The sequence below is a fragment of the Geotrypetes seraphini genome, chromosome 3 (genome assembly GCF_902459505.1).
Source record: "Geotrypetes seraphini chromosome 3, aGeoSer1.1, whole genome shotgun sequence".
Classification (NCBI taxonomy): Eukaryota; Metazoa; Chordata; class Amphibia; order Gymnophiona; family Dermophiidae; genus Geotrypetes; species Geotrypetes seraphini.
In genome coordinates this window covers 141259178-141272000 of record NC_047086.1, presented here as the reverse complement: position 1 = coordinate 141272000, position 12823 = coordinate 141259178, and the positions used below count along the sequence as shown (strand labels likewise).

The window sequence follows — 12823 nt, the reverse complement described above, 5'->3', positions numbered from 1 at the left end:
GAGGCGAGCCTCGGGGCCGCTTAGACTTCCTCGATCGACGCCCCGTCCGAGGTCGCGTCGAGGGTGAGGCGTGTCTGGAAGACTCGGAGGAAGAGGAGGAAAGACGGCGCACTCTGCGCAACTTTTCTTTGGGCCTTACACTCCGCTCAGGGGGTTCCCCCGAGGTCGAGGTCCGGGGCGGGGCCGAGACCGAGGTGAACGGGGTCCCAGTACCCGAGACCGAGGTCGTCGAGGCCGGGGCTCCCGAGGGAGCCGAGGCCGGGGCCTCCGAGACCGAAGGCGCCCAGGCCGAGGTCGAGGCCGCCGGAACCGCAGCACGCTGCAACACTTCCAGGGCTCCCGACAGCTCCGATGAGATCAGAGCTCGGAGGAGATCCTGGAAGGCCGGAATCCCCACGAAGGTGGGGAGTTCCGAGTCCGGGGCACACTCCCTGGAGGGCGACCTCGGTCTCGAGTATTCCCTCGGGGTGTGCGGAGTCGAGGTCCGATGCGGGGCCGGGGTCGACCCACCCGCCTTGGCCTGACTCGAGGATGGCTTCTTTGCTGAAGGGGATGGAACAGAGGACTTACCCGAAGCTTGCTTCACTGACGACGCCTTCGAGGAAGAGGGCCGAGGGGAGGCCGAGGCCCCCGAGGACGCCGAGGCCGAGGTCAAGGCCGGGGCCGAAGCCGAGGCCGACGTCGAGGCCTTAGGCGGCGCGTCGACGGCGAACAATTCGGCCATTCTTGCCTTACGGCGACGGAGGGCCCTGTTTTGGAAGGTAGCACAGCGATCACACGAGTCTGTCGGATGTTCGGGCCCAAGACAGACAATGCACCACCGGTGAGGGTCAGTGATGGAAAGCAACCTCTCACACCGGCTGCACTTTTTGAATCCCGTAACAGGACGGGACATCCACGAAGAAAAAGAAGAAGGCCGGGAACGTACCGACGTCCCGCGGCCACGGCTTCCGGGAGCCCCCGGAGCCCGACGAAAAACGAAAGACTTTTTTTTTTTTTTTTTAAAAGAAACGAAAGGAAAACAGCACCGCGAACTAATTCGAAGGGAAAAACAAACTAAACGCGGCAGCTAGAAGGCAAAAACACTGGAGCTCAGATCCACAGGGCTTTCTTGCTCCGCGGAAAAATTTGAACTGAGGACCACGAGGTGGGATGCGCCCTCTAGTGGGCGAGAAGGCACGCACATGCGTGGTGCAGTGTGCAAACTTGAAACTTCAATCAAGTTTGCTTGAAAAGCTGTCCGCGCCGGGGCTCCGTAGATGACGTCACCCACATGTGAGAATATCATGCCTGCTTGTCCTGGGATAAAATATTGGATTAAATTTGAAAATAAAAAATATAGTGCAGACCATATAAAAAGACATCTTCTCAACTCGCTTGCAGAAATTAAGACTGAGGAAAGGGAGCACTGCCCATAGAGAGACAAGGGGGAGGAAAGAAGAAAACAATCAGTCTTCTGCAAGCAACTCGTGAGGTGAGGTGAGGTGCTTAACTGATCCATAAGGAATTGTATGCTGTATGCACAGGAAGTACATGTGCCAAAATGTAGCAGGTACCCAAGTAACTTACAGTATTCTGTAAGTTATGCACATAAATCGGAGCCCTGATATGTTCCATCCATCCATACAGTATATTCCACCTTTTAAATAAAGTCTCTGTAACTTATGCAGGCATATGCAGAATAGAGCTTAAGCACCCTGATAGCACTTACATGGATATGTGTGCACATACATATGCGCATGTATTATAAACATTTATGTGCATAATATGCATACAAATATGGACTCTTAGGTAATAGAATTGCCCTTATAATGCAAAAATACAGAAAGCACGGACTCTGGAATTGTTAGTGGGGGAAAACAGCATAGATAAGAGTAGGTTGTCATTAAAAAGGGTGGAGAGGTAAAAAGAGAGAGAGAGAAGTAGCAAGGACTTGCCCGTAGCTCAGAGTCACTTATCCCTTACTGAGAAGTCACTGTGTCATAACTCAAGTCACACCACACCAGACATGGGAAAACTTTTTGCAGGAGGCCTGATAAATACTGAACTGCAATAAATGAGCAGAACGCCACAACCACGGTCAAAGGAGCAGCATTATTCTCTGTATCTCACCTGAGAGCCAGAGTAGTCAAATTCTCCAGCTTGTCCTATGGAGAGACCTCCTGAGCCCAGGATCAGGACCTTGAAAGGACGAGATGCTAACAAATCCTCCTTGGGTGCATCTCTGTATGTTAGCTGTTCTGTCAACCGTTCCTTAACTGTGGACACAAATATTTTATAAGTGGGGTCAAAATAGAGACAATAACTAAACTAAGACCAAAGCTACTGTGACTTATGATATCTGCAATCAAAATTTGCTGACCATGTTTATGCACATTGCAGAAGTGATTCACTTGGGCCCTGGAGGGGAGAAATGATTCAAGCTGTGGCTCTTACCAGCACAAACTAAGAAGAGACCTCCCAGGATGACTACAAGAGCTAAGACAGAGGGGGAGGAAGAAATGGCATGCTGGAGAAGGAAGGCAAAGCAGGAGATTGAAGAACTTCATACTCTTTAAACAGGATGTTTCTCCAATTTTGAGGAAATAAGTTTTCTTGCTGATACATCTACTACCTTTTTAAAATCTCTAAAACGTCTTGAGCTAAGTTTCTTCAGTACTCAGCATTGATCAGTGCAACTTCAATTCAAGAAATGAGAACTTCTGCCACAGTTCCCTCCAATCCCAGCAGCCCCTCATCCATACATCTTGGCATCTGCACAGAAAGAAAGCCCAAGCAACCTCCAGACTAATTATCCTGATCTGTGCAGGAGACACTAACCTGTTTTCCCACCATGGATCCTATTCTTCCTGTCCTTTACCACCTCTATGAAGACATCGAAGAGGCCCACAAGATCCATTGGGCCAGCTCTGTGCTCAGGATGGAACTGAACACTGGAGAGAAAAACAAACAAACACTTCCCAGAGACTGCAGAATGCAAAACAATTCACTACACAGTGTCAATGCAGCAACACCTCCCCAAAACATTCAAAAACACAACAGATAAACTAGCAAGGTTGCCAGATAGTTTTCTAAAATACCGCCTGTTTATCTTGTTAAAGCAGCCCAAAAACAGCCCAAAATATTTCTTCATACTCCCAAGAGTAAGTTGGTCTGCAATGACTCACTGCAGGTAGGTACTCAAAGTTCCTGCAATCAATTTGGGGCCCTAAAAGGTTCAGATGTCTGATAGAGCTCTCAATGTGCACAGAAAGAACCACAGATATCTCATCTGCTTCCAACCTGCAATTTCTATTGAGAGAAAGACTCCTTGTAAAATAGTTGTTCCCTCCCTACAGAGGACTTACAGACACTAGACTTAGAATCAGAAACCAGCATAAAACATTGCAACCCACAACTGCTCAAAAATTTCCCGCAACCAACTGGATGAGAAAACTGCAGACCTGGCAGGTAAGTGCATCAGGCCCAAAAGTTTAGCAGGGGGGGGGGCTGTCAGATGTGCTCAGTATTCAGGAGGCTGGGATTGCCAACTGTCTAGATATTTTTCAGGATTCTAAAAATGTATACACTTCTTATCTCAAAGCCAGAAGGACATCTAAGTGTGTGGATATTTTTCAGAGTTTAGCTCACTACAGCTCCCTCCTTTCCAGTGCAAAGGCTATGATAGGATCCGGCCAATGAGCAAGCTCCTAGTCACAGGAAGAAAGAGCTTTGCTGCAAGGAATGTGAGGGAAGCTCAGCTCCGCACAGGCTCTTTGGAAAGAATCAATGGAACTAGTGAGTGTTTGGGGAGGGAGGGGAGGCAGATTCGCGTACCAAAGGTAGAGTGGTAGGTGAGGTCTACGTCCGGTACAGATCATAAGGGGTGCTCCAGTCTCTTCCCCATGCTGCAGCCTGCAATCTTCGGGTCGCCAGCAGTGTCAGTGAGTTAAAAATGCTGCCTTCAGCAGCTCGGAAGTTTTCCATCTGTAGCGGCAGAAGTTGAAGCAGAGGGAAAGCTTCTAGGGCCACTGAAGGCATATTGTTCAGCTCACTGATGCTGCTGTCAGCCTGTAGATTGCAAGTGCCAGCCTGCAGGGAGGAGAAAAAAAGGGAGAGAGGTACCCATCCTGCGGGAGGGGGAAGAGAAGGGGTAAGGGGAAAAGCTGCCAATTTGAGAGGGGGAACGAAGACTTGGGAAAGGGCAAAAAGAAAAGGGGAGAGGACAGAGAGATCATGAGGTGGGGTGGGGAGACAGAGAAGGGAAAGATAAAAATGGAGAATGGTGTGAAGCTGGAATGAATCATATAAAAAGGAGAGAAGGAGAGACAGAGACACAGGCAGGATGGAAGGGGTAGAGGGCAGCCACTTGAGGGAAGGAAGAGAGTGAAAAGATGAGAAAAGCAGAAACCAGAGATGCCAAGATATCCAGTTCCAGGAGGGAAACACTTTGGCCAGGCCTGTTTTTGAAATTACATCCCAAATCAGTATTCTATATGTAGTCCCCGATACCAATTGAAAATCAGCACTTCGGGTCCCATAATGTATCAGAATAGAGTTGCAGAAATCTAGGACTGGCTTAGAAATTTCCTCCTGGAACTGGGTAGCTCTCCAGCTCTAACCATTAAGCACAATCTGTCCAAAAAAATAAAAAAGCACCCCCCAGCCCCTTTTAAAATGTTGGAAGCAGGAAGCCCGCTCTCTGGCTCCTGCTTTAGGCCTGTCTGTCTACTCTAAATGATGGGCGTTCCCCTCTCCAATACATCATGTGATGCACGGGGAGGGGCCAAAGGCCCTGATTAGTTCAGATGCCTAAGGCCCCTCCCAAGGGGCCTTAGGCAATCGGGCCTTAGGCAATCAGGCCTTAGGCACCTCCCTCTGTATCCAGGAGCCCTGATTGCCTAAGTGTTAATCTAGTCCTGCACAACACTGCTTTCCTGCAATTACAAACACAAAGCCAGTGTAACCCTTAGTCTTGATAGTAGCATCAACTTGGTGCATCTATTCCTGAGTTTACCATACAGACGGGAGAAAGGCTTCTGTCATGTTGCTTTTCCCCTGCAGAACAAGGCAGCAGTGACCTACTACCGTATTTTCACGGATATAACGCGCACCCGTGTAAAACGCGCACACGGGTATAGCGCGCGGGGAACACAAATCTATGTAAAAAAATTCTAATATAGCGCGCACACGCGTATACCGCGCATGCTAAAACCTCTCCCGCCTACTCCGAACCGACATCCTCCCCCCCGCTAGCTTACCCGCGTTTTACAACTTTTTTTTTTCAATCCGATCCGGCATCCCCCTACGAACCGGCATCCTCCCCCCCCCGCTCACGTCACACACCCCTCCCCCGCGATCCTACATCCCCCCCCCCAGCACCGCAAAACATGTCTTACCCGATTGGGCACCGGCACCAGCACCAATGCACAGGATGTGCCAGTGCCAGTGCCCGAAGATCCTCCCTCGTTGGTTTGGGTTGGTTTGGGCTGGGCTGAGCTGGGCGGTGCGGTGCAGGAGAGATCCTCCTTCTTCCTGCGCCGGGCTGGACTAGGCTTTGAGCATTTGTGCATGCTCAAAGCCTTCTGGTCTCGCTCTCTCGAAATCTCGGAGAGAGCGAGACCAGAAGGCTTTGAGCATGCGCAAATGCTCAAAGCCTAGTCCAGCCCGGCGCAGGAAGAAGGAGGATCTCTCCTGCACCGCACCGCCCAGCTCAGCCCAGCCCAAACCAACCCAAACCAACGAGGGAGGATCTTCGGGCACTGGCACATCCTGTGCATTGGTGCTGGTGCCGGTGCCCAATCGGGTAAGACATGTTTTGCGGTGCTGGGGGAGGGGGATGTAGGATCGCAGGGGAGGGGTGTGTGACGTGAGCGGGGGGGGGGAGGATACCGGTTCGTAGGAGGGATGCCGATCGGATTGAAAAAAAAAAGTTATATACCGCGCTCACGCATATAACGCGCGAGGGGTATGCGCGGTACATAAAAACGCGTATAACGCGCGCGTTATATCCGCGAAAATACAGTAGTTCCCAAACTACAAACCACATCCCTTCAGTTCTCTCAATACATCACATATTCTTCCCAGCAAGCCTGACATATACACCAAGTTGCTGTTACAATAGAACTGCAGTAAATGTGTAGCAGACCAGTCCAAAGGCATGACTTTTCACATGCCTGTCTCCATTCGCCAAAAACTAAACCTTTAACAAAATGTGCAACTATAACCCCGGACTCAGCTCAACCACAAAAGTCACAGCACTGAAAATAAGTATGCGATATATTTTCCAATTTAACAGAAGATTTCAATAGGAAATATATATATATTTTATAATAATTCTAATCCCTGAAATTTAGAAAAAAAAAAAAAAAAAAGACATTACTCATACACATACAGCGTCAGTTTGCAGCAATCTCAGAGGTAACCAATAGGTGGTTCAGGGAACCCATAAGCCTGCCAGTCAGGGTCACCAAATTCAAAGCCCAGGAGGCACCCCTACAAGTAATCCATTAATAATGAGATTCTTAAACATAAAACAGGATAGCTTAATGTGGGAGATACTATCAAACAAGCCAGGGAACCACAAACCCTCTGCCCTATCTTCCCTTACCTGAAGAAAGGCTTCTCCTCATGAATAATACCCTCGTTGGAGTGATCATTAGCATTGGTGAAAAGGACGGACCAGCCCTTAGGTAGTGTCTCGGGACTGACAGCATAACCATGATTCTGGGATGTGATGAAGCAACGCTTAGTATCAGTATGGATACATGGCTGGTTGTGGCCACGATTGCCATATCTGAAGAAGAGAATATGCAAAGATTAGCAAATTTTGCATCAGTTCAGTGTCATCAGTTTAATGAAAACAAAAACTCAGGCACATTTATTAACTGGCTGGACGTATCAACCACAAAACAAAAAACTTTGATGGAACCAAATAAGGATACCCTCAAAAGAGAAAACCAAAACAAAATAAAAAACACCAAACACACAACCCTACAACAATGGGGGGCAATACATTTGGGTGGGTTACCATACGTTTGGGAAAACCTGGACATATTTTCTTTTTAGAGGACTGTCCAGGTGTCCAGGGAGTCTGTCCTACTTTAGTCGGCCTGCAAGTCCACCCAGTTTGGCAGAGCTTGCTTACACCCCGAGGGGGTGGGTTTGAAGGAGAGAAGCACCCATGGCTAGGGGATAGAGAAAGATGCTACCACAGGGGAGCTTTTGTGGAACAGAGGGTAAAGAGGGAGAGAGAGATACATGGTAGCATGGGGGAGGGGGAGAGATTGAGAAAGATAGTGGATCTGGGAAAAGGGAAAAGAATGCAGAGTAAAGAAAGAAGAGAAGTTGGATGGGGTGGAATATGCATACTGGGATAGGGACGGATAGAGAGATAGGGATGTAGATAGGACTGATAAGGTGATGAGATACAGTGGAGGGTACATGAGGGCTAAAAGGGTACAGAGGATGGGAAGGGGAAGTAAACAAATGGGTGAAAGTATGGGGAGGGCAGTAGTGGGACTGGGACTAGTGGGAGGTAGAGGCAGGGCATGATGGGAGATGGCCAGGGGTGGGGGGGTGGTCACATGTCCTCTTTTATTGTCTTCACAAATATGGTAACCTTACATTAGGCTGAAATTTGGCTTTTTATACTCCTGCCCCCTACTGCTGATTTTCCTCTAATGTGGTGAAACTGAGAGCAAAAACTTGTACTTTCCCTGCAGATCTGCCTGCTCTTTCACAAGCTTGATTGCTTTTCTCAGTGAAGACTCACAGTGGCATATACCTCTGGTAGGAAACCATCAGTAGTAGAAGTAGAAGGGGAAGGAGAATGAGCACCCTCCCTTGCTTTGCAATCATTGCTTAGCCCAGAGGATCAAGAAACCCAGAGATGCAGTTGAGGGCTGCTTAGGTTGGGCTCTGGGGTGCTGAGAATCAAAGACCAACAGCATCATCAGCTCAGAGACAGAGCATAAAGTATTGCTTAGAGTAGTGGAAAATGCTGCAGTTAGTACATTGGTTTCTGCTTTTTCTGCTGCAACACTTCCTGGACCTGGACTTGGCCAACTTGTGCGAGTGGGCTATACAAGGAGAGAAGCCAATACTACAGTAACTTATGAGCAAGCTCTCTTTCAAATGGTAAAAATGGTTAACAGTCTTGCTAGAATCCATACAGCTTGCTTGTGACCGGGGCCTTGGTAAGTCCCTAACTAGGCAGGGACTGTTTTCTTATTTTTTGTGAGTCTGTGCAGCGCTGTGTGCGTCTGGTAGCGCTATAGAAATAATTAATAGTAGTAGTAGTAGTTACATTCTCATCCAGTGAAATCCTGACAAAGAGAGTGGCTCATGATTATAGAGTTTTCCAATTATAAACAGTTACCATATATACTCGAATATAAATTGAGATTTTGGGGCCCAAAAAATGGGGGTCTTGGTTTATTATTTGAGCCTCCTTCTGATGATTGTGCTTTTTTTCTCCCCTCCCCACCCGATGACCAATCTTCCACCTCACTCATGTCCAGTACTACCATCCTTCACTCTCCCCCGATGACCAGCAATGTTATCATCCACACACACCCATGACAGGCACTCCTATCCTCCACTACCTACAATCTCCTGCCCCAGACCAACATGGCACTTACAATTCTAGGGCTCAGAAAGCTGACGCTACTGCTAGCTCCCCCAACCCTCCGATGACCGGCACTCCTATCCTGAAGTAAGTTGACGCTATCACTCCCCTCCCAGTATAACCGGAAAGCACAGTTACTTACCGTAACAGGTGTTATCCAGGGACAGCAGGCAGATATTCTTGACTGATGGGTGACGGCACCGACGGAGCCCCGGTACGGACACTTTTAGAGTGATTGCACTCTAAGAACTTGGAAAGTTCTGGATACCGCACCGCGCATGCGCGAGTGCCTTCCCGCCCGACCCCGGCGCGCGGTCCCTCAGTTAGTATAAGCCAGCTAAGAAGCCAACCCGGGGAGGTGGGTGGGACGCAAGAATATCTGCCTGCTGTCCCTGGATAACACCTGTTACGGTAAGTAACTGTGCTTTATCCCAGGACAAGCAGGCAGCTATTCTTGACTGATGGGTGACCTCCAAGCTAACAAAAAAGAGGGATGGTGGGAAGGTTGGCCATTAGGAAAACAAATTTTGCAAAACAGATTGGCCGAAGTGACCATCCCGTCTGGAGAATGTATCCAGACAATAATGTGATGTAAAAGTGTGAACTGAGGACCAAGTAGCAGCCTTGCAGATTTCCTCAATAGGCGTGGAACGGAGGAAAGCTACAGATGCTGCCATAGCTCTAACTCTATGGGCCGTGACAGAACCTTCCAGTGCCAGTCCGGATTGAGAATAGCAGAATGAAATGCACGCTGCGAGCCAATTAGACAGCGTACGTTTAGAAACAGGGCGTCCCAACTTATTAGGATCAAAAGATAAGAAAAGTTGGGGCGAAGATCTGTGGGGTTTAGTACGGTCTAAATAGTAAGCTAAAGCTCTCTTACAGTCCAAAGTATGAAGAGCCTGTTCACCAGAGTGAGTGTGAGGTCTCGGAAAGAAAACAGGCAGTACAATAGATTGGTTGAGATGGAATTCAGATACAACCTTTGGGAGAAACTTTGGATGTGTACGCAGAACCACCTTATCGTGATGAAAGACTGTAAAAGGTGGGTCAGAAACCAGTGCATGGAGCTCACTGACCCTCCTGGCAGAGGTGATAGCAATGAGGAAAAGTACCTTCCAAGTGAGAAACTTGAAAGCGGCAGTAGCTAAGGGTTCAAAAGGAGGCTTCATCAAAGCAGAGAGAACCACATTAAGATCCCAGACCACAGGAGGTGCTTTAAGAGGTGGTTTTACATTAAAAAGACCTCGCATGAATCTAGAGACCAGGGGATGAGCTGAAAGGAGTTTTCCATGGATGGGCTCATGAAATGCAGCAATAGCACTGAGATGGACTCTGATGGAGGTAGTTTTGAGACCAGAGTTAGACAGAGAAAGCAGATAGTCCAATAGGGTCTCTACTGCAAGGGACGTGGGATCATGATGATGAAGAAAACCGTGTCCACTTCTGATGGTAACATTGCAGAGTGGCTGGATTCCTGGAAGCATCCAGAATAGAACGAACGGGCTGAGACAGAAGAGAATCCTGTGAAGTCAGCCCGAGAGATACCAAGCTGTCAGGTGCAGAGACTGGAGGTTGGGATGTAGAAGGGTCTCCTGATGTTGCGTAAGCAGAGAAGGAAACAGTGGAAGCAGAAAAGGTTCCCTGGAACTGAGTTGAAGTAGAAGGGAGAACCAATGCTGCCTGGGCCACCGTGGGGCAATCAGAATCATGGTGGCTCCTTCCCTCTTGAGCTTGAACAATGTTCGTAACATGAGAGGCAGAGGAGGAAAGGCGTACAGGAACAGATTGGACCAATCGAGGAGAAATGCATCCGCTGCCAGACGGTGAGGAGTGTATAGTCTGGAGCAGAAGAGAGGCAGCTGGTAATTTTGAGGAGCTGCGAAAAGGTCGATCTGAGGAGTGCCCCACTGAGCAAAGATGGACTGTAGAGTTAAGGGATCGAGTGTCCACTCGTGAGGCTGGAGAATTCTGCTCAGCTTGTCCGCTAAGTAATTCTGCTCTCCCTGAATGTAAATCGCTTTCAGAAAGAGATGGTGATCTGTGGCCCAAGTCCAAATCTTCTGGGCTTCCTGGCACAAGAGGCGAGAGCCTGTCCCACCCTGTTTGTTGATGTAGTACATGGCCACTTGATTGTCTGTGCACAACAGAAGGACCTGAGGATAGAGAAGATGTTGGAAAGCCTTGAGGGCATAAAACATCGCTCTGAGTTCTAGGAAATTGATGTGATGTCTCATTTCCTGCACTGTCCAAAGACCTTGAGTTTGGAATTCGTTCAAATGAGCTCCCCAGGCATAAGGGGAGGCATCTGTGGTGATGATCAGTTGATGAGGAGGTAGATGGAATAGAAGACCTCTGGAGAGATTTGAGGATATCAACCACCATTGTAGAGACTGACGAAGAGATGATGTCACAGATATGTGCCGTGAGCAAGGATCCGTCGCTTGTGACCACTGGGTAGCAAGGGTCCACTGAGGAATGCGCAGGTGAAGACGTGCGAGGGGGGTGACATGGACTGTGGATGCCATGTGACCCAAGAGTATCATCATTTGTTTGGCAGAGATGGAACGTTGTGGAAGCACCTGCTGACACAGAGATTGGAGAGTTTGAAGGCGGTTGGACGGTAGGAATGCTCTCATGAGGACTGTGTCCAGCACCGCTCCAATGAATTGAAGTCGTTGAGTGGGGAGGAGATGAGATTTGGGAAAATTGATCTCGAACCCCAGAAGCTGTAAGAACAAGATGGTTTGATTGGTGGCCAGGAGAACTGTTTGAGATGAATTGGCCTTTATCAACCAATCGTCCAGGTAAGGAAACACCTGAAGGTGATGGGAGCGTAGGTAAGCAGCTACCACAATTAGACACTTGGTGAATACTCGTGGAGATGAGGCAAGACCGAAGGGGAGAACTTTGTACTGGTAATGACAGTTGTTGATCATGAAGCGGAGGTATTGCCTGGAGGCTAGATGGATTGGAATATGAGTGTATGCCTCTTTGAGGTCGAGGGAACATAGCCAGTCGTCTTGATTGAGAAGAGGGTAAAGAGTGGCCAGAGAAAGCATCTTGAATTTTTCCTTGACCAAACATTTGTTGAGATCTCGAAGATCTAAGATGGGTCTGAGATCTCCTGTCTTCTTTGGAACCAGAAAATAACGGGAGTAAAACCCCTGCCCCTTCTGGTCCAGAGGAACCTCTTCGATAGCGTTTAGAAGAAGAAGAGATTGAACCTCTTGAATAAGGAGAGAAGCCTGAGGAGTGTTCAAAGCAGACTCTCTTGGCAGACTTTGAGATGGAAGTGTTTGGAAGTTGAGAGAGTAGCCGTGGCGGATGATGTTGAGAACCCATTGATCGGATGTTATGTTCTCCCAACGCCTGAGATAATAAGTGAGACGGCCTCCAATGGGTAGGGGAAGTTGAACTGATGGTGGCATAATGGCTATGTTCTGGAGAAACACGTCAAAAGGGTTGAGTAGACTTTTGAGGTGGAGGAGGTTTCACCTGTTGTTGCTGATTTTGCCTAGGTGGTTGACGTTGTTGTTGTTGTCGCTGACGCCTAGGTTGTTGGGAATGCTGAGGTAAAGGCCGAGCAGCATATCTGCGTTGGTATGCCGATTGTTGGCGAAACGGTCTAGCAGGGGGAGTCTTCTTTTTGTTCTTTAAAAGAGTATCCCATCTGGTTTCATGAGCAGACAGTTTTTGTGTTGTTGAATCCATGGATTCTCCAAACAGCTCATCCCCCAGACAAGGAGCATTTGCTAGACGGTCTTGGTGGTTCACCTCTAGCTCTGAGACCCTGAGCCATGCCAACCTGCGCATAGCCACTGACATAGCCGTGGCTCTAGAAGTCAATTCGAAGGTGTCATAAATTGATCTGACTAGAAATTTCCTCAACTGAAGGAGAGAGGAAGCACAGGAATGAAAAGAAGGTTTTTTACGATCAGGAAGGAATTTTTCAAATGAAGACAACTGTTGGACCAAATGCTTTAAATAAAAAGAAAAATGAAAAGCATAGTTTCCTGATCTATTGGCCAACATGGCATTTTGATAAAGCCGTTTGCCAAATTTGTCCATAGATTTCCCTTCTCTGCCAGGAGGGACTGAAGCATAAACATTAGCCCCTGCTGATTTCTTTAATGTAGACTCTACCAAAAGAGATTCATGAGGGAGCTGGGGCTTGTCAAACCCAGGAATGGGGATTACCCTGTATAGAGAGTC

General features: G+C 48.2%; 1 protein-coding gene across 3 annotated transcripts in view; it reads right to left on the bottom strand.

The window, feature by feature from the left end:
* Positions 1 to 12823, bottom strand: part of CAD (carbamoyl-phosphate synthetase 2, aspartate transcarbamylase, and dihydroorotase) — a 408216-nt gene that overhangs the window by 325787 nt on the left and 69606 nt on the right. For all 3 annotated transcript variants that reach the window (XM_033937498.1, XM_033937499.1, XM_033937500.1), the window contains exons 7-9: positions 6590 to 6775; positions 2821 to 2933; positions 2113 to 2258 (exon numbers count right to left, since the gene is read on the bottom strand). In XM_033937498.1, the coding sequence (XP_033793389.1) occupies positions 2113 to 2258; positions 2821 to 2933; positions 6590 to 6775 (445 nt within the window). The remainder of the gene's footprint in view (positions 1 to 2112; positions 2259 to 2820; positions 2934 to 6589; positions 6776 to 12823) is intronic.